The sequence below is a fragment of the Oryza sativa genome, chromosome 6 (assembly GCF_034140825.1).
Source record: "Oryza sativa Japonica Group chromosome 6, ASM3414082v1".
In the NCBI taxonomy this organism is placed as follows: Eukaryota; Viridiplantae; Streptophyta; class Magnoliopsida; order Poales; family Poaceae; genus Oryza; species Oryza sativa.
The window spans coordinates 24,209,232-24,235,720 of NC_089040.1; the positions used below are offsets into that span (position 1 = coordinate 24,209,232).

At 44.9% G+C, this 26,489-nt stretch overlaps 2 protein-coding genes and 1 non-coding gene across 3 annotated transcripts; 1 reads left to right on the forward strand and 2 right to left on the reverse strand.

Annotated features, from left to right (window-relative positions):
* Positions 1-111: 111 nt before the first annotated feature.
* Positions 112-3,162, reverse strand: LOC9266654 (uncharacterized). Its single transcript, XR_010742197.1, has 2 exons — positions 2,331-3,162; positions 112-1,521 (listed from the first exon to the last, which is right to left on the reverse strand). It is a non-coding gene; the product is annotated as an uncharacterized protein (transcript).
* Positions 3,163-9,720: 6,558 nt separating this feature from the next.
* Positions 9,721-11,175, forward strand: LOC4341426 (F-box/kelch-repeat protein At1g80440). The gene has a single exon (XM_015785733.3). It carries the CDS (start codon positions 9,836-9,838, stop codon positions 10,979-10,981), a length of 1,146 nt encoding a protein of 381 aa, XP_015641219.1. The 5' UTR covers positions 9,721-9,835; the 3' UTR covers positions 10,982-11,175.
* A 10,325-nt stretch (positions 11,176-21,500) lies between these two features.
* On the reverse strand, positions 21,501-23,753 carry LOC4341427 (acyl transferase 10-like). Its single transcript, NM_001421636.1, has 2 exons — positions 23,197-23,753; positions 21,501-22,664 (listed from the first exon to the last, which is right to left on the reverse strand). The coding sequence occupies exons 1-2, from the start codon at positions 23,689-23,691 to the stop codon at positions 21,828-21,830; spliced, it is 1,332 nt and encodes a 443-aa protein (NP_001408565.1). The 5' UTR covers positions 23,692-23,753; the 3' UTR covers positions 21,501-21,827.
* Between the last annotated feature and the right edge of the window lie 2,736 nt (positions 23,754-26,489).

The window sequence follows — 26,489 nt, forward strand, 5'->3', positions numbered from 1 at the left end:
TGTCCAAATAGCATCAATGAGTGCAGTTTTCCAACATCTAGTCTCTTACTTAATGTGATGAAATCCTTCTTGATGTTTTCAAAAGTCACTCTATCATTTACGTCCATGTCATCAACCACAATAGATAAGTGTCTTATAGATGGTAGAATTTGTATAGATTTGACATTTGAACTACATATGGTAAGACATTCATACGATGAAACCTTCAATGCTAACTCATGTAGTAGGTCATGCATAACGTAGTATGAAGACCCATCTTCTACATGTTTTTCAAAAAATCCATAGCTAACCAAATCATTCAATCGGCTCAATCCAATGTCTTCAATTTTCTTGTTTTGATCCTGTGAATGTAGGATGTCTAGTCCTATCCATAAGTGAATTATCTCATCACTAGCAAATTTATGGTCTTCAGGGAACATAGCACAATATGTAAAACATTGTTGCAGATGAAAAGGGAGATAATCGTAGCTAAGCTTTAATGCTGGCATAATATCATTCTCACCGGTTTGTAATTCCCATTCTTTACTTTCCAGGACACTTGTCCAATGTTCCAAATCAAGGTGATTTTTCAGTAACCTCCCAACTGTTTTCGCTGCCAAAGGGGAACCCTTCAGATTTTTTTGATATCATTTTTCCAGTCTCAAGTAAATTAGCATGATCATTTGCTGATTTCTCATCACCAAACACAGATGCTTTGAATAATTCCCAAAACTCTTGAGGATCAAGCCCTTTTAGTTGTATTGGACTATCAATTGTTTTAACCATTTCTACCACTGCTAGAAAATGAGTGGTGACTAGAATTATGTTTCCCTTGGTTTGTCCTTTTTTGAGAGATGCTAATAGATATTTCCATTCATCCTCGTGGCCACAATTCCACATATCATCCAAGACAAGTAAAAACTTTGATCCCAAGCTTTGCACAATCAAATCATGCGGACCACTGTTTTTCTCATCTTTGAGTTGAGGGATCGACTTGGCAATGTCTTCTTTCAATCTATACACATTGAAATTGGGAGTTACACAAACCCAGACGGTAACATCAAAGTAGTTATGTACTTCTTTGTATATATACTGTGCGAGAGTTGTCTTCCCTATCCCCCCTGGACCAACAATTGGAATGATGGTCAGGTCCTTGTCACAGTAATCACCATGAGTAATGTTTTTAATAGTTGTATTTTTTTTCATCCATTCTCCCATAAACTGTAGGATCTGTAAACTCTGAAGTGGTCATAGGCCGACTGATAGCAAAACCGCTTGGAAGAACAGGTGCATGCCCTGGTTTCTTGGAAAACTCGGCATTGAGACTCATGGCAATGTACTGGCCAATGCTGCGATTTGATTCCAACAACTCTAGATTGAGTATGGTAGAGACTTTGGCACACAATGGCTTCAGCTGTTCGACAATGCGCTTCATTCTTTGGGACAGATCCACCCTATCGAACTTCAGCTTTGGTGTTTTCATCGTATCCTCCCTCTGCAATACCCTGCCGCAGGAACAGGTGCAGCGGAGGAACTGGCTTCCTGCATGTGCACATGACGCTAGAGTTAGAAAACTTGTACAGTACAATATCCTAGCAGTATATAGAAGGGCATGTTAGGAATTTGGTAGAAAATTAGAGATGGATTTTACAGCAATTTATAGTTTATATTTAATCCAATTGGGAGGAGTATTTAGTACTGGATCTCATCGTGCACTAGGGAAGAACGTTGCTAGAGCGATTTGACGAGCAGCGAGGTGGCTGAGCCCGGCCAAGAGGTTGGCGTTCGCGGCGGTCTGGCAGGCTCGCCGTGCGCTCGTCCTTTTGGCCGAGCCTCACGGCTCATTGCTAGACACGGCGACGAGCTGATGTATATATGGTCAAGAGCAAGGGCTGTTTAGCAGGGTGTGTTCTTTATTTCTTCACTATTTTTTTTTCACGAACGCGCAAAAAGATTGCACGTCAATATATTAGAAGGAAAAGAGTTCTTATTACACAATGCAATCAGCTATATAGGCTTATGCCAAGGGGGGAAGAGAGAAAAAAACAAAACAAAAACTGCAGCTAGGTTTACTATGGCGGCTAAACGCAACTCCGATCAGCGGGAAAGGATAGAGCCACACTACTTATTTCTTCACTATAATCTGGTTGTTTACCCAGAGAGACATATTTGCCTTTTTTTTCAAAAAAAAATGTTTTAAAAAGTTTTACTCATTAAATAGGGAAAAGGAATCAATCTACACCGTTAGGTCGTCATACTGGAAGTATAAATTAGAATTGAATTGTACTCTAGAGTTATCACCACCGTACCGTCATGTTAAGGTGCAAAAGAGAGGCATGGAAAGTGTTTACCGATGTGATGGGTGTTGCCGCGAGCACTGGGAGAGAGCTTGTGCATGCAGCAGTTGCTGGCAACAGCCTCCTCGTCGGCGGCGGCGTGGAGAGTGCGCGACGGCGACGAGCCGATCTGACGGTTCATCACTTGACCACCACCAGCACACGAGGAGCCGATCTGACGGTTCTTGTCTTCTCCCGACCGCCGACCGTCAGCGTCAGGGTGATCATCACCAGCGCACGGGAGGAGCACTAGGTTGCTCGCGACGCTGAGGGCTGTATGGCGAGTGTTGAGGAAGAGGTTGTGGACGACGCAGCCCTTGGCGTGCTCGTCGGCGGCCTCGCAGGTGCCGTCGAGCTCGTCCTGGATGCGGAAGTAGTCGAGCTCGTCGAGCACGTCCTCGGCGTCGACGCGTCGTGGGCGAGGCCACGCAGCTCCAGGAGCAGCTGCCTCAGCGCGGGGCTGCGGGCCTCCCTGCCGCCGGTGCCACGGGCGTTGTCGAGCATCCCCTGCGCGTACAGCAGCTCCATCTTGACGGCGCCGACGTTGGGGCCGAGCTCCTTGCTGGCCACCCACGCCTCCACGAACCCTCCGGACAGCGGGCTCAGCGCCTTGCTGACCACCCGCCGCGCCGCGTTCACGGCCACCGACTCCATCGCTCGATCTCCCCCCCGGCGCCGGCGATTGAGCGGCCGGAGAGCGCAGAATGTCACTGCTTCGATCGTCCACGATCCCCGGCTGCCACCAATCTCCAAGAATGTGCAGGAACGAAAGAGACGACAATGCGCAGAGAATAGTAGTGGCAAAGCACAAGCTTAAGCTTTCGTTTTGATTCCATTCTGCTCTGCACCTTTACTCTGATGAAAGACAAGCCCCCCTGGCACTGCACGGGATGCCGGCATCGGCATCTGTTCGCTTCGTTCGAGATGGTCCATGTCTGGGCACCCGATGCCACAGCAAGCCAACAAGCAAGCGCCTGTTCGATGCCAGCTCCTTCCCTTTGTGCTGCGTAACCAAGAATTTTTTGTTCATCTTCAGGCTTCAGCTGCTTCTGAGGAAGATAGACAAAGCTGGTTTGCACAGTACAAATTTTGCCTGCCTTGAGAGCAGCAATGGAGCCTCCTTCCCGGTTCGAGACCAACAAAGTTGTTTCACAGTAGATGAGGCGTTTGTGCAAAAGTACTGCAGCTAAGCTTCTGTTACTCCAAGCATTATCCATAAGTTGGCTAAGATAATGGCTCCTACCTAAGCTAAACTTCAGAAAATGACACAAGTTATTGTGAAAAGCATTGCGACGCCGAAATTGTGACGGAGTGGCTATGTGTGTCTGGAATTTGAAAAAAGAATCAGTAGAATGCTCTTGAATGTATAGCCAAATTTCTTTTTCTACTAGAAATTGGGCTAGTTGAAAAAGATTAAATTTTCTGATTCTGGCAGACAAAGCCAGCAATAGAGATATAGATAGATCTGTAGAAACCAAAGTGGAAGCCAGCAACACTGGAAGGCGTGGACATGGGTAAGGTGGCATCAGTTCTTGAGCCATTAGCTGCTGAGGTTGAGTTAAATGTATGATTTTCACAGCAAACTTGTAGTACCTGGGATGCCTAAACATGCCGAAACTTACCATCTCACGGAATGTTTGGGCTTTATATCCGACTCATTTTCTCGGCGCGGGTTTGTTCAGCCCATGAGCCTCCTACGACGCGTAAGCCCATTGGTAGCGATCCAATCTTGGCTGTTTACGATGGACTCCAAAGCTTAACCGGACCATTTGCCCATCATGCGGCCGAATGGCGCTCAACGGCTCAACCCACCAGCGGCGCCGCGGGACGCTGGTTCTACCACTTCGGCTGCGGGCCGTGATCGAATGGTCGTGTGTAGCAAAATTCCTGTTGGGCTATCGATCGCCCTGGGCGTAGGGGTGGGCATTCGGTCAGACCAAAAATTCGGTTTAGGTCTTTGGTCTTTTTTGAAAGTTTGGTCATCTATAGTGCAAGACCGTTCGGTCTTGAAAAATATTGAAGACCGATCAATTCGGTCTCAGTCTCGGTTAGACCGAAATTTTAGAAATATTCAGAAGAATCGCACAAATCCTCAATAAATTTCAGATCCAAAAAAATCATACACATCAAGAAAATTCATAAAAATCCTAGATCAGCTTTCTTCACTATCATATACTCATCTAGATCGGCTTTGGCACCGCTCGTCGCCGTCGGAGTGGAGGAGGCACCATCGGATGTGCCCCCGGGGTGGAGCCTCCACGCGGCTCGGGCTTGGCTGTTGGGGCCTGGGTGTCCACTGAAGCCACGCAAGAAGAGGAGGTCGTCGTGGTGTCACTTGTGAGGAGGAGGAGGAGGAGGAGGAGATGCTGGGACGCTGCAGTCGTGCAGAGGCACCGGCGACGGAACAGGACGCCGATGTGCGAGAGAAAACGAGGAGCGCTCAGGTGGGGAGAGCGTTAAAAAGAAGAGGAGCGCTCGGGTGTGGCGGCTGGGTGGATGAGGAGAAGGAAACAGAGAGGGAGCTAGGGTTTTATTAATGTTGGACTTGCTTTCTTGGGCTGATATTGGGCTTTCTGTGAAATTCGGTCAATTCGGTTAATCGAGGGTGATGACCGAATTAACCGAATAAAATTCGGTCATCTAGCACATAAGACCGAAGTACTGACCGAATTTCTCGGTCTCCGTTTTTTCGGTTTGGTCTTTTTCTGCCCACCCTTACCTGGGCGATCACCCCTCCCCATATGGCTGGCTTTCTTTTTTGACACCGCATTACTTTCCTATTTTAGTAAATTTATACACCTAAAGTTTGTACACCTTAAGTTTACACATCTAAAGTTTATACACCTAATGATTAGAGATTCAAAGTTTATAAGTCAAAAGTTTATATACCCAATTCAAATTTGAATTTGAATTCAAATACTTTTTATATATAGTATTTCTATACATCTAAAGTTTATACACCTCAAGTTTATAGACCCAAATTTTATAAGTCAAAAGTTTATATACCCGATTCAAATTTGAATTTGAATTCAAATATTAATTTGAATTTGAATTCACATTTTTTTATATATAGTTTTTCTATACACCTAAAATTTATAGACCCAAAGTTTACATACCCGATTCAAATTTGAATTTGAATCTGAATTCAAATATTAGTTTATAGACCCAAAGTTTATAAGTCAAAAGTTTACATACCCGTTTCAAATTTGAATTTAAATTCAAATATTTTTTATTTATAGTATTTCTATACATAATTTTTTCCAACTTTATATTTTTTATTTTTTTAAAAAAATTATGGTGTAGTAGGAAGAGAAGAAGGGGAGGAGGAAGGGGGAGAGGAGCGTATAGGGGATGGGGATCGATCGCCCATTAGCGTCGCCCCGTGTGTAGAGCGCTTGGATGAAGGAGACAACGACCATTAATCGAGACACCTTCTTTTCTCGATTCCATCAATTTACACCTTCGTAGCGACTTAAAAGCCAATACTTAAAAAAATTAAGTTGAAAATATCTTAAATTTAAGTTTATTTTTCTCCTTCCAAATGTTCCAGGTGGTAGTAGAAAGAGCTTCATAAAACAAGAGTGAGGAAAGGAAATCCTCTGAGTTTGATGCACCTCTTTACTTTGGATTGGCATAGGGTCAGAGTTTGCAATATCACGCGAATACGAGCCTCATTACTTACCCATATTTTCTAATAAGGCAAAATAGTTTATTAGAAAATAAAAGTTAATTTCTAGGTTAAACTTTTATATATTTGTTCGTAACGACTTAAAAACCAATGTTTAAAAGAATTAAGTTGAAAATGTATTAAATTTAATTTTAAAAATTTAAATTTTGGCTTTTGTTTTGATTTATTAGGCCAAACGATGAAGTTCTACCTCGCTTATGGCAATCATGTTTACCGGGTACGATATTCTTATTAGTTTTTGAAACTATACGGTTTTTGGGAAATCTGAATTTGGTGCCGTCCGATGTAGAAGCCATTAACATACTCTGCTTCACGGTTTTTTTTCTTACTCCCCGTGTGTTTAGTTCACGCTAAAATTGGAGGTTTAGGTAAAATTGAAACGATGTGACGGAAAAGTTGAAAGTTTGTATGTGTAGGAAAGTTTTGATGTGGTGAAAAAATTGAAAGCTTAAAGGAAAAGTTTAAAACTAAACAGGCTCTGTTTGACTTTGACATACTCTGCACTTCTGCAGTCCGCTTGTTTGGCTTGAGACCAACGGATTCGCAGTTGTCACTCACCGAACTCATTCTTTATTTTGAGCTGTAGCGATTTTATGAACAACGTGGCAAACCTTAGGACGCTCTCTTGTTTTAGCTTTGACAGCAGCTAGCTTCTGTTCTTCCAAGCCTATCCATATGTTGGCTAAAGAATACGCTTCCAACATAAGCTAATCCTCCGAAAACGACGCAGGTTTGCGGTGGCTTTCAACGGAAAGGGGCGGCACGCTGCTAGGAACGGATCGAAAAACGGGAAAACGAAGGGGAGAAAAACAGCGGGAGTCGTAACGAAACCGGCAGGCGCACTGCCGAGCGGATCGACCCCGACGCGCCGCATCACCACGCGCTCCGCCACCCGACCGCCCGACGGCGACGCCTCGTCGCGCCTCCAGATTTTTCTTTTTCTCGCCTCTCTTCCCCCGCGCGCCAACACGGGCGCGTGGTGGTGAGAGCGTGAGGCGAGACGAGATAAGGCAGCGCGAGGTCGGGGGGATTAGCGGATAGGATTACCACTTCTCAATACCACCCGCGAACGAGCGGGGCCGTCCACTACATTCTGAGGTTCAGCCGCCTCTGGTTCCTACATAACCTCAAACTTTCATTCCCTCTTCACCAGTTCCCCTTAAACCAATCACACGGTTGGATGGTCATGGAGATGACGACCATTGAATCGACCAAGCGAGCCCGTCTTTTACGACATCTTCGTTTTTTGATTCCATCGCTGTTTTGGGTCTTTTAAATTTTTTAGCATACCCACGTCCCATAATGTTTGATATTGGTTAATGCACTAATCAACACCACCGGGTTAGCCATACTCTGTTTGCCAGTTCGTATTGCTTGCTCTGTTTAACATACTCTGCAGTCAGCTTGTCTTACTTGAGACCAACGGACTCCAGATAATATCACTCAGTGAACTCGTTCTTTATTTCGAACTAGCTGGTTCAATGATTCTAGAAACAACTTGGCAACCCAAGCTCGTCTCCCATTTCGGTTTGACGGCAGCAAGGCTTCTGTTCTTCCAAGCGTTATCCATAATTCCATATGTTGGCTAAGAATACGCTTCTTACTTAAGCTAGACTTCGGAAAAAGACGCGAGTTATTAGAAAAGATTGCTGTGGCTTAATGGCGTGGCAAGAGACAGAAATCGCAGGCTCCCAGCACACTCCCGTCATAAAAAAAAACGAAGAGAAAAAACAGCGGGAGAGCCGTATCGAAACCGTCAGGCCGTATGGTGGATCCGGAATTCCGGATACATAAGCGCTGTGCCGCCGCCGTTCGATTCGATCGATCCGACGCGCGCGCCGCATCACCACGCGCGATTGCGTGGCAAGCTAGCTAGCGACCGCTCCGCCACCGTTCGTCAATCGTCACAGCCTCCCCCGCCCACGACGGCGACGCCTCGTCGCGCGCCTCCAGATTTTTCTTTTTTACCCTTCCCCACCGCTCGCGCGCGCGAGAGCCAGCCAGAATCAATCGCGAGGGTGAGGCCGGCTGCGCGAGACGCGGGGGGCCCCTGGGCCCTGGCGTGGCGAGACGAGACGAGATAAGGCAGCGCGAGCGAGGTGGGATTAGCGGATAGGGCTTACCACTTCCCGACACCACCCGCGAACGCGCGCGCGGTGATTCCGTTCCACTTGCGTTACTACCGGGCCCTGCGAGGGCAACTAGGCAGGCATGCAGGCAGGCGGCTGTCCGGATCACCGGAGAAACCCACCCGTTGTTTTTCTCCTCCCGTTTATTTTCTTTCGCTCTCTAATAGTCTAATCTCGCGTACGTCGCTGTCGCTAAAAATCCCGGGGGCGGCGCGACGTTGCGCGTGGTGTAGCGGAACTGCGTGCACAGCACAGGCACAGCAAACAATTCTCGGTGTGGTCATGATGCCTAGTACTACTATAGTAATCCTTCCCGGTCCCGGCGTTTAGCAATGAACTTGACACGACGCCGCTAGTTCGGCAGCAAGCACGTTCACGCGCCGTCCGGCTCGCTGGACTTGACGTGTGGCGCCGGCCGGCGGCCGCGCGGCTGCTCGATCGCGGGATCGATCCGTTCGTTCATGGAGGCAGGCCGAACCCGGTCTGACCTTAGCTTGGCCGCGGCGGCTTCTGCTCCTGACGCCGTGACGCGTGCACACTCTTCGGCAATAATGAGCCTCCGAGTCTCCGACGTGTGGCCAGGAGGAGAGAAAACCGTAGCGTTCAGAGACGGCACCCGGCTCGCCGCAAAGCGTATACAGCTTCACGGGACGCGGCACATCAACCTGTTCAGTGGCGCGACTCCACGGGCGGCACGCGCGCGATACCTGCGCTGAGCCCTACACGTGTGCGACTGCGTGGAGAGGAGACAGTGCTAACCGAAATAAAAACCGTGCTACTAGTAGTAGCAGTAGTGAAATTGAAATATGGAAACATGATTGCACAGAGCGTGTTTACTACTCTTATTGCTACTAGTACGTGTGTTTGTAGAAGACCGGCGGAAAGTGTGAGGAGGGTGACAAGGGGAATCCGGAATCCCCAAATCCAAGCGCACGGATTTTTGGAGGTCATGTGGGCCCAATTTGTTGGCACAGGTGTCCGTAGAACTATAACAGCTCGGTCTTTTGTTGCATTTGCGTGTACAGTACTACTAGTAAAATTGTAATGGTCGTGTCATGTCGTTCTTGTTTTACTTCCTGTGAAGTTGGCAACACCCGACGAAGGATTTTTGCTGTTTTCCTGGTGCAGATTGCAGAACGAAGCAACAGTTTCCATGTCGTATAGTGGAGTACTAAGCAGTTCGTTAGCCAAACGAAGTTGAACTAAGCATGACGACGGTTGAGATAAACCTCCACACAAACAGGCAATTCCCACAAACAGCCTCATCCCTTTACCTCGGCCAACATAAAAAGGATACTGCATCCGATGTGGCATTCTTACCCGAAACAGAGTCTCCCAAAATAAAACAAACCATATCATCTACTGGTAGATTAGTCTCAAAAGAGCTAATCTACTCAATTTTACACGTCACAGAGTCAAAAAAAAAACTAGAAAAAGCCAAACTGAAAGAAACATAAACCATAGCCGTGCAAGCAACGGGGCCCACATAAACCCCCCAAAAAAATCACGCAATCCATCCATCCCTCCATCCGCAGTCCGTTCCCTTCTTTCCCCTTGTATAAGTAGCGGATGCCACTCCCGCCACTCTGCCTTACACAAAACACATCAAACACACCAAGCTCAGACAAGAGAAGAGAAGAGAAGCCAAGAAATCATCATCATCTCACGCATTTCTTGCTCGAATTCCAGCTCGATTGAGCATCATGGGTTACAACGAGCTGATTCCGGGGTTGCCGGAGGAGGTGGCGAGGGAGTGCCTCATCCGGGTGGGGTTCGACCAGCTGCCGGCGGTGCGCCGCATCTCGCGCCAGTGGAAGGCGGAGGTGGAGTCGCCGGCGTACAACCGCCTGAGGAAGGCGGAGGGCCTGGCGCGCCCGGCGCTCGCGCTGGTGCAGGCGCGGCGTGAGCTCGCCGAGGCGGGCCCGGCGGCGGACAAGCAGTCGTCGGCCGGCGGTGTGCCGGGGAACTCGTACCGGATGGTGCTGTTGGACCCGGCGGAGGGGAGGTGGACGCCGCTGCCGGAGGTGGGTGGAGCGAGTGGGAGCTTGCCGCTGTTCTGCCAGGTGGCGGCGGTGGATGGCGGTGTGGAGGGGAGGAAGCGGCTGGTGGTCGTCGGCGGCTGGGACCCGGAGACGTGGGCGCCGACGGACTCGGTGCTCGTGTATGACTTCCTCACGGGCGCGTGGCGCCGTGGCGCGGCCATGCCGGGCCCGCGCCGGTCGTTCTTCGCGTGCGCCGCCGTCGGCGGGAAGGTGTTCGTCGCCGGTGGCCACGACGAGGAGAAGAACGCCCTTCGATCGGCGCTGGCGTACGACCCGGACGCCGACGCGTGGGCCGCGCTCCCCGACATGGCGGAGGAGCGCGACGAGCCGCGCGGGCTCTGCGTCGACGGCAAGTTCCTGGTCGTCGGCGGGTACCCGACGCCGGCGCAGGGGCGATTCGTCGGCTCCGCCGAGTGGTTCGACCCGGCGACGTCCACCTGGTCCGCCGTCCAAGAAGGCTTCGTCGACGACGGCGCGTGCCCGAGAACCTGCAGCGCCGCCCCCGAGGCCGGAGACCGCATGTACATGCTCCGCGACGGGCACCTCGTGGCGCGCCACGGCGCCATCTCCTCCGCCCCCGCGGCGTGGCGGCCCGTGGCGCCGGTGCCGGAGGACGCGCGCACCGCGGCGGCCGTTTCCGTCATCCCCGACGGCCGCGTCGTGGTCATCGGGTCCGACTGCCACGGCGGCGACCAGACGGTGTACACGCTGCGGGAGGAGGCCGGCAAGCCCGCGTCGTGGGCGCGCGCGCCGGCGCCGCCCGAGTTCTCCGGGCACGTCCAGGCCGCCTGCCTTCTAGAAATCTGAAGCGTATTACAGAAACTAAATTCCGTGTATAATTGTGTATCCATCTATGTACATATCACATATGTGTGAGTAGCAGAGTTCGAGTTTGTACAGCAACTTTTGCGAGGAAAAAAAATGGTTAAACGAGTGTATCAATTTTGAAATTTTTGATCAAATGACAGTGTGTGTTTGTAACAAACACACGCCTTTTCGCAGCTTGTGTTTGTTTGTTTCAGTACAGTTGGAATGTTCGTGGCTTCTAGAAACCGTTTCGTTGCAAAAGGCAAGCTGCTTACCTCGAGCGGAGACGCTCTGCTTCGAGATCGCAGTGTTTGGAAGCTTCTGGAATGGCTCAAGCACAGCGAATCTGACAATACGACGAGGAAGTAATGAATCCCCTTTGTCGTATCCGAACACATCCTGTGTCGTCTTCTCGCCGCATTTACTGCTGCTCCTTTCTTTCCCATTCATTTTTTTTCCAGGGCCAAATTCGCACTGAATTCATGCCCACAAGTACAGTACTCCCTACTCCTGAAACACAGGAAAAATCCCGTTGTGCATAGGCCATGTTTAGTTCTAAATTTTTTTTTTCAAACTTCTAACTTTTTATCACATCAAACCTTTTCATACACACAAATTTTCTATCACATCGTACTAATTTCAACCAAATTTCCAAACTTCAGTGTGAACTAAACACAACCATAGTTGAAATCTAGCTAAATAAAAGCAATTTTACGATTCTTAAGAAGATGCCATGAGATACCATTACCTATTTACTATGAGACTCTAAATATACAGTAGAAAAAGTACGCAGAAACCCGGGTGTGTGGTTTCCTGTCTAGTGGAGGTGAACATTTTTGACTCAAATCTGCAATTAACCCGGTGAAAGAGTCGGATCCAATCCACTGCACCCGACACCTGAGCAGCGCGGCAAAACCGCGCGCGAGCCACCATAAACCGCGACAAGTGGGAAGAATGCGATAGGGACACCATCGGTGAAGTATCCCTTCCAAGCCGCCAGCGCTTGCTTTGCTAGCTTGCTTATTATCCGGTTTTTTGGAACGGCGGCTGCTGCTCGACGGATTGGTCGGCGAGACCACCGCAGCGCAGCCAAATCCACATCCACTCGCCCGCCGCGTACGTGATGACGACGCCGCTGGTCGCGGTCGGGTGGATGGATATGCGCCGGGAAACAGCCGGCCGATCTCCTTCTCCGTGTGTGCTCAATTAATTCCGCGCGTTGTTTGGATCAGATCGACGTCAGTGTTTTTTTTTTTTTTTGGTCTGATTGGCCTGTTGAGAATAGCCAGAGGGGTGAGAGTGAGGCAGTGCTTTGACTGAGCACTGGAGCAGTGTGGTCGGCAAGCGTGGAGGTCAATGAGACGTGATAACTTGGAATTTGCGCTGTACTACGACGGATTAACTCTACTCCCTTCTTTTAAAAAAAAATCGAACTAAAAGATGACCCCACCTGGTAAAATAGACAATCTTTTTTATCGAGATTTGCTATATAGAAGGGGTTATATTTTCTATTAAGTTTTTTTATATAAAAAAAGTATTTACTCTGTCCTTATAAAAAATTAAATATAATATATGATATTTAGTACTACAAATGTGTACAATCTTTTATACAATCAACTGCACCAACCGGCATGTAACCTACCTGCACAATTGCACAAGGCCTACCCGTCTGGGTGACCGGCACACCGAGGACCGCCGATGGCATGCGTGCGCACAGGGAGCAGGGAACAATAAACTTCGATATGTAAGGGCTTGTTTGGTTTGAAGTCAATTTTTGCCCTACCAAAATCTTGGTAGCGCCAAAATATTGGTAAGTTTTAGCACTACCAAATTGGGTAGTGTTGAATTTAAACTATTGTGGACAAAATTTGGTAACAAACCAAATATGCACTTGCTATTATTAAAGTTACTAAAATTTTGGTAGGGCAATAAGTTGATATTAAACAAAACACGAGATAGGGGTGTTATTGGCTGATGATTAGGATTGGCCAAATTATGTCTAGATTTTTTTTAAAGGACGAAGTTAGTACAGTATTGTTTATATGCCCGGTTATGTTTAGCCGTTTACGGCGAGCAAAGAATCAGAAACCGTAATGGATAAAATGAATACTCCCTCTGTACGTATATATAAGGGATTATGCTATTTTAGAAAGAATTAAGAAAGTGGAAGGGGGTCAAATCATTGACAAAAGATGGTGATCATTGAGGAAATAAACAAGTAAAAGTAAAGGTTGGAGTGGTATTTAAACTAGCACATGAGTTGATGGATGGAAGATAAAATATTGTCTAGGGATCCCAAAATTCCTTATATATTTAGATAAAATATTAGAACAATATCCTTTATATATTTGGACAGAGGGAATACACATCAATAAATAGCACGTGTGAGTCAGTGAGTATGCGACAAATTTCATAATGAACCGCATCAAAGTAATTACTACCTCCGTTCTATTTAGATCCTAGGTTAGTACAGTATATTTTAAAATGGAGAAAATAGTACTCCCATATAAAAAAATATAAGAAGCAACCATTTTTCCGATGTTTTATAATACAAGACACGTATATATATACATGCAATTAACTAATACTTTTTTTCCTATAAGTTTATTTTTCTAAAATACTCCACCCTTAACATATCTAATTCCATTAGTGTATGTGGTGTATATCATGGTGATATAATAATATTTTTTTAATCTTTAGCTTAGTGGCAGTTGCGTCAAACTCCCTCCGTCCTAAAATATAAGAGATTTTAGAAGGATGAGACATTTCCTCCCTGTCTGTTCGTCCAAAATCGCTTATATTTTAGGACTAAGGAAGTACTCCCTCCGTCCCACAAAAAATACATTCCTAGTATCCCGAGGTGGAATTAGTGGATATAGAGAATGACTAAAATACCCTTAATAATTGAAAAAAATAGTAAGAGTGATGTAGATAAAGGGTATTGAAGGGAAAAAAATTCTCGTTTTACGTGCTAAGGGTGGGTAGAATGATAGAAGTTTTTTTTTTTGATAAAATTTAAACTTTAGAAGTTGAATTTGATTTTTTTTGGATGGAGGGAGTATATTTTATTTTGGTTCGAAGGAAGTACCGTGCTAACCATACTGTCAAAGCATGCAGCAACAACGACAAAGGTGGACCTCGTTTTTTGAGCGGAAAAACCCACTATAGTTTGGATTGCAACCTTTGGTCTATACTAGCGCTGGGCTTTCTTGGGAGGGTGCGATCTATCCTAAAATCTGACTAAATTGGCCCACGGCACCATATTATCCGCTCTTTGTTTTGAATGGGCTACGAATGTTTCTGGTCCATTAGGCCGGTAGCGAATGGAAATTTAGGTGGGTCGCAAGCCTGCAACCCACAATTTGGATTAGAAAATTGGGAGTAAGTCCACTTGCCATCCCTCATCTTTACGTCGATTTTAATTGATATAACTAAACCGCAATACTAGAAATTTCCACCAATCATCTTGACAAAGCCACTCGAGTTAGGTCCCATAACAGTATGGATGGTTCTTTTGGTTGACGTGGTATCCTAGTCGTTTAAAAAGAAATATACAACATGTGGGGCTCACATGTAATTGGACTTCAACCTCTACTCGCGTATCCCCTCTCCTCCCCACCCCTCTACCTCTCCCCTCTCTTCCCTAGGAGTTCGTTGGCGGGGAGAGGAACGATGACCGACGAGCTCATCCATGAGAGGCGACATCGACGGTGGGAGGTCGGTGACAAGGGGTGTCCACAGTAAGCGATCGGTGGCGGCAGACAATCATGCCAAGCGTGAAGAACAAGCGGTGGGACGCACCAAACTAGGTGCCCAACGATTTTCGTTCCTGCCCACCCACACCAGAGCCATCGGACGCGAGGATGAACTCCCTCACCGCGCCAGTGCGCGACGACAAGAAGGAAGAATGCAGGACGTACCTCCCCATGATGGAGACGTTGAACAGTGCCGTGGAAAGGTCGCCCGATTGTGATGCGTAAGGTAAGAAGTGAAGGCGGAGGACTAGAGTTGTGTTGTCGTCGGGCACCACGGTGGCAGGTAGCCAAGCCAGTATGAGAAGTTGCTCGTGCCTACACGCATTGTGGCTAAAGAGTGTACAAATGGCTCGCGTCGGGGTTACTGAACCTGGTAACGTTGTGGGAGAACTTTCCTAATAGATTGCCATCGTTTGGGATGAATGTGCGCTATGGTGAATCGGATTTCACGACAACATTCCAACCGGCGCCACAGGAGAGTTAGATGGAGAATTGTGAAGAGAAGGTTGCCTGCCCATTGAAAGCTGAAACCAAGCTCAGAAAGAGAAGCAACAACACGATCACAACAATCCGCACGACTCATCCACCGTGGTGCGAGATGTGGCAGCCCCTGGCGACGGCGAGTGCAAGTAAATTAAGCTCATGAGCTACCTAATTGTCCATGCTGTTGCGGTGGTGATGTCAGTCATGGACTCTATGTCAACAAAAACCGCTCTAAAAACCATTGAGGGAGTTATTTTGCATGATTTTAACATTGAGGGAGTCGTTATACCTGTTTTTACAATTGAGGGATAAGAATAAGATCTAACATATATTTGAGGGACTCAAACTGGACTTATTCCTTCATTTAACCAGTGGACAGAAAAACCACGGCCTAATAGACCCAGACGCCATGTTATCAGAGACGAGCGACATCCGCCAAGCAGACAAGGGTGGGAGTGAAAAGAGAACTAGTGAATCAACTACTATAAAGCAGCAGGTTTTATAGGCTCCTTCAGTCAACGCCGCGTTGGTGGGATTAGTGATGCGTCCTTTTCATTTGCTGACACTTCTTGCAGTTACAATGATTCTTAATTAGCGGTTGGTCAAAAACAGGGACCCTAATTAGCCCATAGATATACATACTTATTTGATTGCAAACTGGAGTGTTTTATGAACTCATCCTGTGTGCACCATCTTCCTTTTTTTTCTCCTTTTCATTTTTATAAAGGAAAGATAAGCAATGCTGTATTTTTTTTTCAATTTTTTGAACACACTAACGACAGCGCAGAGATTCACTGTATATGCAGTCTACTATTACATACCAAAGATATAGTAAAAATTTGCAGCTTGCATTTGTGTTATGGATGTGATCCCGTTAGCAACTAATTAATTAAGGGCTTGTTTAGTTTGAGAACTGATATGGTGATAATTTTTTATGATTGGTGGGATGGCATGCAATGATGCAAAGGGTCATCTAGTGGCAGAGCCAGCGATATCGTTAAATCCGGATGACTAATAGTGTTTTTCGGTGATTGACTAGTTTTTAACTTTTTATAGGTGTCGACGGCTATTGATAAAGGAGACGCCAGCAGTCAGGGGCGGATCCAACGTGGGTGCAGGGGGGATTCGAGTCCCCTCTACACACCAGACCCATGGATACCCCTGGAGCACCCCTTTCAATTTTTTCACCATGAATAATAAACTAAAGGTCCCTATATGACTGGAGTTTAAAAAAACTGTGTAATTGAGCCCCTCAATTTTTTTTTTGTTCCTGGATCCGCCCCTGCCAGCAGTGGAGCTCGGGTGGCCACCTAACCTGCTCGGGAGGTCGCTCTGCCTCAAAAATAACATAGAGAATATATATCTTTTGAATGTTGCTCACAATTTGTGATTTTATTTCGAGATATTGTAAATCTAATTTAACTATGCATGTTTTACAAAGTGATATATGATGATAATTAACGTCTAATTTCAATTTTCTTTGTAATTTACTATAGCTTTTTGGATGTCATATGTTAAAAGGGTTAAGATCTGACCGAATATAACATATGTCTTTACAAGTCAAAATATAATTAATACTGGTTTTGAACTGTTAATTTTAACCGTGATATGAATACAATGATATAGAAGGACAGAAAATTCAATAACAATTTAAAAATTGTGATTGTTTTAACTTTTGTTTTTGTTATGTGATGATTATTGGCTTACTGCATCTTACTAACTACTTCTACTGTATAGCTAAAGAAAAGGAATGATATGGGGGAACAGAGGGGAGGGGTGCGTGCTTTGGAAGGGTGGGTGAGGTGAGAGATCGAATTTTGGATCTTTTCTAGTCTAGATAAATCTAATGATTTAAAATAATTAGCCTATTGGTCCACTCTCTTTGTTTCATATTGTAAAACGTTTTGAATTGTTTTTTTATATTAGACTTCTTTAATAAGTTTCATCAAATTTAAAAGAAAACTATTTTCAACACAAAATATTACCATCAAAATATTTTCAATGCTAGATTATTCAATAAAAATAGTTTAGTGTTATAGACATTGCTACATTTTTTTCATAAACTTAATTAAACTTAAACAAGTTTAACTTTAATTAAAAAATTAAAGTGTCTTATAATATGAAACTTATGACCTTTTTTTTAAAGAATTTCTTTCTAATTCGAGGCATGACATGTGACAGCATAGGAGTGCCCATGAGGATGTTTACTGGACTTTTGATGTTTACCAGACTTTATGAGAAATGAATTTATCTCACCAAATGTGGGCAATAATCCCATAAATGATGAACCAAAAGCTACTCCTGTGATCTCCATGAATCGGGCACCCTGACGTACGGAAGCATATTGCCTCGAAAAGATAATTATTATATCCATTGACCATCGTCAGCGATCAAACCAAAGTGTCTAATTAAAAAAATAACTTTCACAATTCGAATGTTGTCACATGTTTCTCGTTCTATTTTACATAAAGCAATACAGAGAGAGACACAGGCCAAAATAGGCCATTAAAGCATTATGTTATTAGTTTGACGCATTACCCTCATTATTAAATTAATTAGTTTCAAAGATCAAAGATGTATGAAATGTAATCGAACCTTACGTCATCCCACTTGATACACCTTTTGTTTCCTCCACCATACCTAATACTACTAAGTACTGAAGAATGACTAATGCGAGATGGCTATACGTGAGAACCCAAATGGGTTGGTGAAATGCGTTATGTATGCGGGAATCTAATGGTTGGTGATAATAGATATTAAGCACAACATTGCCTCCCTACCTCTTCCGGAAGCAGAGTTTGAATATCACCAATTGATTTCTGCTAGAACTAGAAGTTTGACCAATGTGCAAAATGGAGAAACAGAGTGCATTAGTGTACGTAAGATGGACAAGATGAAGCCTGAAACTGCCAACCACATCCTCCTCAGCTAGGGAGTTCAAACTTCAAAGCTTCTGTCCTTGGCCAGGTTGGCCAGACTAGGTTGGCTAGTAAGTATGGTTCTTGTATTGTATTTGCTAATCTTTCGATATTTTTCGCTCGAAACAAAATCTTCGGCGCTCTTTCTCCAAACGGAAGTACTCCCTCTGGTAATAAATATCTGACAGAGTTAACTTTGATTATCAAGTTTGACCACTTATCTTATTTACAAATTTAGTGTAAATTAAAAAAAGTATAAATCAAGCTTAAAGTATCTTGTGTAATAGAACAAATTACAATAAATAAATAAATAATATTTACATATTTTTAAAATAATAAGAGTGGTCAAATTTTGTAGTTAAAATTAGGCAAAATTGGTTATATAGCATCGAAAGTTCACGTTTTTAGTTTTATAGTACCGAAAGATGCCGGTTAACTTTAATAGCACCCAAAGTTCACCCCGTTCTCTTTTTAACACTTCAGTCAATTCTCGATCGTTTTCCGTCCGCCTTGATCGCTATTGACCCCGCCACGCACGCGATATGACGTTTCTACCCCTCATTGCCATGCATTCTACTTGTACTTGTGAGGGATAGAAACGTCATATCGGATGCGTGGCTGGGTCAATAGCGATCAAGGCGGACGGAAAACGATTGAGAATTAACGGAATTGTTAAAAATGGGAACGGGGTAAACTTTAGGTGCTATTAAAGTGAACCGGTATATTTCGGTGCTATAAAACCAAAAAGTGATATTTTAATGCTATATAACCAATTTTTTCTTAAATTAAATGCGTCAAATATTTACGACCGAAGAAAATAGTAGTAACTAAAAAGCTTGCCATTTCGCATTGCCATGGGAGTGGTGAGCCTTGATCAATACTACATGCATGCATATGTTGCATTCTTAAATCTGAAGTCGTTGATGAATTAGGTGCAATTTGCAAGTAACAAAAGTACTCAGCGCGATTGGCAAACATGTTGCGTCAGGCTAATTCGAGAGGATGATTCTGCAGTTGCCGTACGTAAATATCTTATGCTAGCTAGGTGAATATTAGGTCGGCGAGGAGGAAAAAAAAAACAAAAACAAGGTCCTTAAGACGCTTGGAAATAAGCAGTAGGATGCGATGTTTCATCAGCCTCTCTTATACTTGCTCTAGCTTAATTTCTCGCGATCAGCAAAAGGAAGGAGGTCAACGAAAAATAATGTGCGTTAGCAATATATAGCCTGTAGGCTATAGCTAGCTTAACTGGAGCTTGAATTATTATTTTTTTCTTAATATTGCATGAGTACACCAGTGTCGGTTGGTGTTTGAGATCTTCAGTTTTGCCGGTCACCTGCCTCCCTGCAATTATAGAAGATTGTACGGACGGCTTGGCGTTTGTTGCAAGAAAGTGAGCAGAACGTTGTAATAAAAGTCCAGTGATAGATATATAGTATGTTTATGCTGATAAGCTGATTGCCGAGAGAGATTTTACTCCAGACACTCATACAATTATGAAGCTGATGTGAACTACTAACTTCCAAATAATAGTTGTTGTAGGAAGACCTTCCATATATTTATATATATGGTACGTAGAGAGAAGTAAGTGAAGTATGTATAAATAAATGAACGAAAGCTGCATGAAAATTGCAAAAGCAGGTGTATCCGTGTAGTACACTACTCCATTCATTTCATATTATAAATCATTTTAACTTTTTTCTTTAACCAAATTTATAGAAAAACATAGTAGTATTTTTAACACAAAATAAGTAAACTATTAAAATATATTTAATGTGAGATTTAATGAAACAAATTTAGTTTTTTAGATGCTGCTAAAGTTTTCTATAAACCTAGTCAAACATTTAAAAAAATTAACCAGAAAAAGGTTAAAATTAATGATTTATAATATAAAACGGTGTAAGGGTTATCTATATGGATTAGTATAATTATTACTCCTATTCAACGATGAGTTAGTGTATGCGTACTGCCTGTGCAATGCCAAACTACTGCCACTATTTTGGTACTATATGCTGGGTCCGCATCATGGATCGAGCCGTACACAATCCAAGTATCTACGTACGTGCATCATGCATGGCTGTGTATGTGACTAGACCCAGTGTCAGTGGCAGAGTTAGAAATTATCTTAAGTATATGACTTGACAGTAGTAATATACTACCTCCATCCCAAAATATGTAGCTGTGGATATCCATACCCAACGTTTGACCGTCCGTCCTATTTAAAAAAATTGTGAAAAAATTAAAAATATTTAGTCACACATAAAGTACTATTCATGTTTTATCATCTAATAGCAATAAAAATACTAATCATAAAATTTTTTTCAAATAAGACGAACGATCAAACGTTGAACGTAAATAGTGTAAAACTACACTTATTTTAGGACGAAGGGAGTATTTCAACACAGATATCAGATATGAGGAGTGTCACTCTCTCGTACGTGTACTTGCAGGTTGATTGTCACCTTTCACACTTTAACCGAATCATCACAAAAAGGAAGATGATCGAATTGGTCGAGCACAAAATTTATTTCGAAGTGAATTGTACTTTGGATCAGTTTTTATTACTTAAATCGCATATTGGGCTAGGCATTCACAATTCTTTTCGTTTTATTGTATCTTGTCCTTGGCCTCGAACAAGATGCATTTTGTCGCTTACCATCGTTGTTTTCCTCCTCCTCACTGGTGGTGATATTCTAAGGCGGTCGCGGTGAGTCCATGCATCATGACGGGAGAGTTGGAGTGGAGGTGAGGAGGCGTAGTGAGTGAGAGCCAGAGCGGTAACGAGGAACTCCAATTGCCCCCTTTTTATTAGAAGAAAGGTGGCGTGGGAGGTGAGCCACAGTAATAGAGGACGTCACTGGTGTCTGGTGTCGACGGTTGGTCTTATGATAGGAGGTTTGTCTCCAAGGGAAAACTCATGTAGTGGATGTAGCTAGCCACTTGAAATAGTGGCGTGAATTGAAGAAACCTAACGGGCATCTCACACAGACACATATTTAGGACCCATTTAAATCGTAGGACTGATAAGAATACAAGTGTAAAATAAAGGATTGCAAAAGCACAGGAAAAACATAGGAATGACCGTTTGATTGGACCGCATGAAAAACGTAGGAACCAGATGAGAGAGATACACTCAAGGGAATTTTTCCAAGAGGTTAGAGTGGATGTTAAATTTTCTACTTTTTTCCTCTAAAATCATAGGAATAGGAAAGTTTCCTACGTTTTTCCTTTTCTCATTTCTACGAATCAAAGGCATGAATAGTATAGAATTTCCATTCCTTTGTTTTTCCTCCATTTATCCTCCAATTCAAAGGGGGCCTTAAGAGTGCGTCCATGAAAAGAAAAATGTAAGACATAGATAAATTAGTATACGTAATCCTCCACAAACAACCATAAATACAGTGGCATATGGGTAGATAATTTTTCACGGCCAATGATTAATAGTACCAGTACTGTACCACGCATGTCACAAAGCACGGTAAAAACTGAGGTGGTTTACATCTCTCGCTCGCTCACTTACTCTCAAACCAGAGGTCGATATTAGGTAGCTCCCAGCTACCTATTGTCGTACTACTACTTTTTTCCTATGAAAAAAAAAATACATACCACAATAGATATACACGAACAAATTAATATTCAGTGACAATATTGTACGTGACTAATAATGTTATTGGGGGCGGCCATGGTATATTAGACGAGATCCTCCCTCATCCTGGCGGCGAAGTCGTCGGCGTGCTCCTTGGTGACGCAGCTCGCCAGCAGCCGCGTGCCGGCGAGCGGCGCCGGCGCCCGCATGACGATCACCGACGAGATGAGGTCGCAGTTCACCAGCGGCCCCGCCGCCGACGGCGCGCCGTACCCGTAGTCGACGTCGTTGAACCCGAGCTTGCTCCAGTCCGACACGTACACGGACTCGTAGTCGAACGTCATCTGGAACGGGTCGGCGCCGCCGGTGCGCCCCTCCGCCCAGCGCAGGCACTCGCCGGCCATCCGCCGCTTCGCCTCCCGGACCACGCCGACGAGCTCGATCACCGACGACGCCGCCACCTCCCCCGCCGCCGCGGACACCTTCACCGGGAAGATGGCGTTGCCCCAGTAGCCGGTCTCCAGGCCGAGCACCTGGCGGGCGCTGGCGAAGAAGCAGAGCTTGACGGCCGCGGCGGGGTCGGCGGCGATGGCGCGCGTCCGGCACTGCCAGAGCTTGGCGATGACGATGTCGAAGGCGGAGCAGATCTTGCTGGCGCCGGCGGTGGCGGCGTACTGCGCCTTGAGCTTGCCGAGGTAGGCGGCGGGGAAGTCGAAGGCGATGTACTGGAGCGGCAGCACGGGGAGCTCCGGCAGCGGGCCGGGCTTGATGTCCGGGTCCGGGAAGCGGTCGCGCGCCCAGATCGGCTTCACCCGCGGCTCCGGGAGGCCGCGGGCGAGGTCGCCGACGGCGTTCATGAACTGGGCGGCGCCGGTGCCGTCCGCCACCGCGTGGTTGGTGCGCAGCCCGATCACGAAGCCGCCGCAGGTGAACGTCGTCACCTGCAAATCACGTGACCTCCAACTAATTAATCAACTGACTGATGAGTCCGCGTCATTTTTTTGCTTTGTTTTTGGTTCTGTACCCAGGTTTTGACCTCGACATTTTTTCTGCAAGCTACACTGGTTTTCAGGAGTACTCCAGTACATAGTATAGGTATGAGAATAAAACATCAATTCAAATTCGTGGCAAAGGAGACGAAAAAGGTATTTTTAATCTAGCTAGGTGTTGCAATCACGTTGGTACTAGAGTCGTAGATGCAGTTAACTCCTGTACTAATCAAGTGCAGTACACTCACAATGCACAACAGGAGCTAGCAGTAGTATTAATTTAATTTTCTTTTCACGAAATTAAGTTTGACGTGCATGTTTGATTGATAGATTCAAACTGCCGCATGCTTGTTGCCATATCAATTTCAAGGACACATGAAAAACATAACGAGATCCAACAGTGCAAAGCAAAATCTAGAAAGCCAAAAAGAAAAAAGAAAAAAAAAGCAAGCAGGAATAATGCAGTATTAATTCACGTATGTACCTGGATCATGGCGAGGCTGTTGTGCGGCTCGACGGGCCACTGCTCCGGCGTCGGGCACGGCACGAGGTCCTCCTTGGACAGCAGCAGCGGCCGCTCCAGGTGGTTGACGTCGGCGAGGGTGCAGTTGGCGGCGGCCTCCACGAAGTAGACGCCCTCGCCGGAGCACAGCACGGCAGGCCGCCCCGGCGACCGCTCGTCCTCCACGATCCGCCCCGCGAACGGGTAGTAGTGCACCAGCGCGTCCGCCAGCGCGCCGCGCACCACCGCCGCCGCCGGCTTATTATTCTTCTTCTTTCCCTCGACGATGACGCCGCCGTCGGCGCACGGCGCCTCGACGGCGGCGTCGTCGCGGCGGAGGTAGATGTGCACGGACTCGACGAGGCCGCGGTGCGTCGGGTAGCGGTCGACCCAGGCGAGCGGCAGCGTCTCCGACGGCGTCGCTGCGGACGGCCGGACGGGGCCCTCGGACACCTTGGTGACGGCGAAGACGCCCATGGATGCAAGCTAGCTGCTGCTGCTGCTGCTGCTGCTGCAAATCAAGCAAAGCTAGAGCTAACTGTGTGCGTGTGGTGGGTGACACGGCATGCCTTGCTGGGTATTTATAGAAGCAGATTAGCTTCGCTACTTAGCTAGGAGTACACTTTTTTTTTTGTTCTCCATGTCTTTTCTGAACTTTTTCTTCAGAGGTTTGAAAAGAAAAATAAGGCAGGGAGGTAGTGTGGTTGTGTTGACTTAATTAAGCACGTTTAACCTGCTTTGTTTAGCTGCGCTATGGTGCACTGATCACTGACCAGGCTGACTTAATTTGATTTGTTTTAATTCTATCGTTGCGTAATAACGTCATTTGATTTGTTTTAATTCTATCGTTGCGTCATAACGTCATTTATTAATCGGAATTGCTACAAAACTTGCGACAGTTTAATTTAATTTTGCAGCCCGGTTCACACTGTTAAATTCGGTTTACATGGGCGTCGTCGTGCGGTTAGACCGAGAACGCACTAACTTGTACATTTTGCCGGTGTAGTCGTGTAGAAGTGATATATCTCCATATAATCTTGCTTAAATCATGCATGATGCTATATTAGCTCTGCTAGTCACCCCACCAAATCATATTTTGCATGGACTATTGTTATACTTCTTGGAGTACTTTCAGTGTACTGTTCTTAATTTAATAATTTTTTTTTAAATAATGGAAATGTGTTACATCTCCGGCCTCTGCCCGTAAGCACACAGCCAAAAAAATTCAGACGTGAACAGAAAAGTTAAAAAAGGCGAGATGGGACAAACCCTCAACTTCTGCCGATGATATGATCTACTAAAATAATAATTTTTTTCAAAATCACGTAGATTCTATCACGAAATTCTGTAGGTACTACGCCATCCAAAATGAAATAAAAGTTCCTTGGCTACTATTTCCAAGCGTGTAGCACCATTGCGCATAGTATCCTGTTGTTCCTGTGAAAGCATCATACACCAAGAGTGGAGCCAATTGGAACACATGAAGATAACCTGCATGATGTTAGGCATTTTTTTATGGTTAAAAACTATATCATTACGGCAACGCCAAATTGACCAACATAAAGCACTAGCTCCAAATAAAATCATTTTTTTTGTGGGTCTAGGCACTCCCCTTAGCTAGTCACCAAATATATCTTTTGCATTGTGGGGAGGGGGGATGTTGAAGGCAAAGAAGACACATCGCCAAGCAAAACGTACAACATGACAGTCAAAGAAAAGATGTTGGATGGTCTCTTGTGTATTACAAAAACAACATTGCTTGTTTCCCCTCCAATTTCTCTTTATGAGATTATCTTTTGTCAAGATTACTTTTTTGTGAAGAAACCACATAAATACTTTGATTTTTAGTGGTACCTTTACCTCCCATAAGATCCTCTTGTGGATTCTTACATTGGAATTGATGATCGCATTATACATGGATTTGACCGAAAAATGGCCATTTTTATGTAGCGACCAAATAAAGCAATCCTTTTCATTTGACAGGGTTATGTTAGCTAGTTGAGAGATCAGATCGTTCCACTCAACTAACTTTGGTCCTACAATTGATCGTCGGAATGAAACATTCAACGGTGTTGTGCTCATAACCTCTGCCAAAGTAGAATGTCTTTTTCGGACCACATTGTACAGAGAAGGATATTGATATTTGAGAGGTTGTAAGCCCAACCATGTATCTTCCCAAAATCTTATTTCCATCCCATTACCAGGTTTAAAAGATCCATACTGAAAAAATTGATCTTTTACTTTCATTAGGCCAGCCCAAAATTGGGATGTTCCTGGTTTGTGTGACATGTGGGAGAGGGGTTTACCCTTTAAGTACTTGTTGCGCAAAAGGTTTTGCCATAGGCCATCACCATTAAGAAGCTTGAATAGCCATTTGCTCAACAAACATCTATTCATGATATCAAGATTTAGGACACCCAGTCCACCTTGATCTTTTGGCCGGCATATATAATCCCATTTTGTTAACTTATATTTCTTTTTCTGGCTATCACTGCTCCAGAAAAAGCTCGATCGGTAGTAATCTAGTCTTTGAAGTACACCTCGAGGTATTTCAAAAAAGGATAACATGAACATGGGAAGACTCGAAAGAACCAAGTTAAGAAGAACCAATCTCCCACCATAGGAGCTGTTTTTGCCCTTCCATGCGCTAAGTTTTCTTTGAAACCTATCCTCCACACATTTCCAATCAAAATTTCTGAGTTTTCGATAGTGTATGGGGATTCCTAAGTATTTGAATGGAAAGGAACCAGAATTACAACCAAACAGTTGTCTATATTGGTCCTCCATTTCCTTGGCTCCCCCAAAGCAGAAAATTTCACTTTTATGAAAGTTTATTTTCAGCCCCGAGAGATGTTCAAACACACAAAGAATGGCCTTCATGTTTTTTGCTTGTTCAAAATCATGTTCAAGAAATATTATTGTATCGTCGGCATATTGGAGAATGGACAAACCATCATCCACTAAGTGTGGAATTACCCCTCTAATTTGGCCATCGACTTTGACTTTTTCAATAAGAATGGCTAACATATCAGCCACTATGTTAAAAAGAATTGGGGACATTGGATCCCCTTGTCTCAAGCCTTTGCGTGTCCGGAAATTTTTTCCTACATTATCATTGACTTTGACACTTACAGTTCCTCCTTCCACCCAGTTGGAAATCCAATTGCACCACGATTGTGAAAACCCTTTCATTCGTAATGTCTGCTGAAGGAACTGCCATTTAACTTTGTCATAAGCCTTTTCAAAGTCAATTTTGAATATGATACCATCCATTT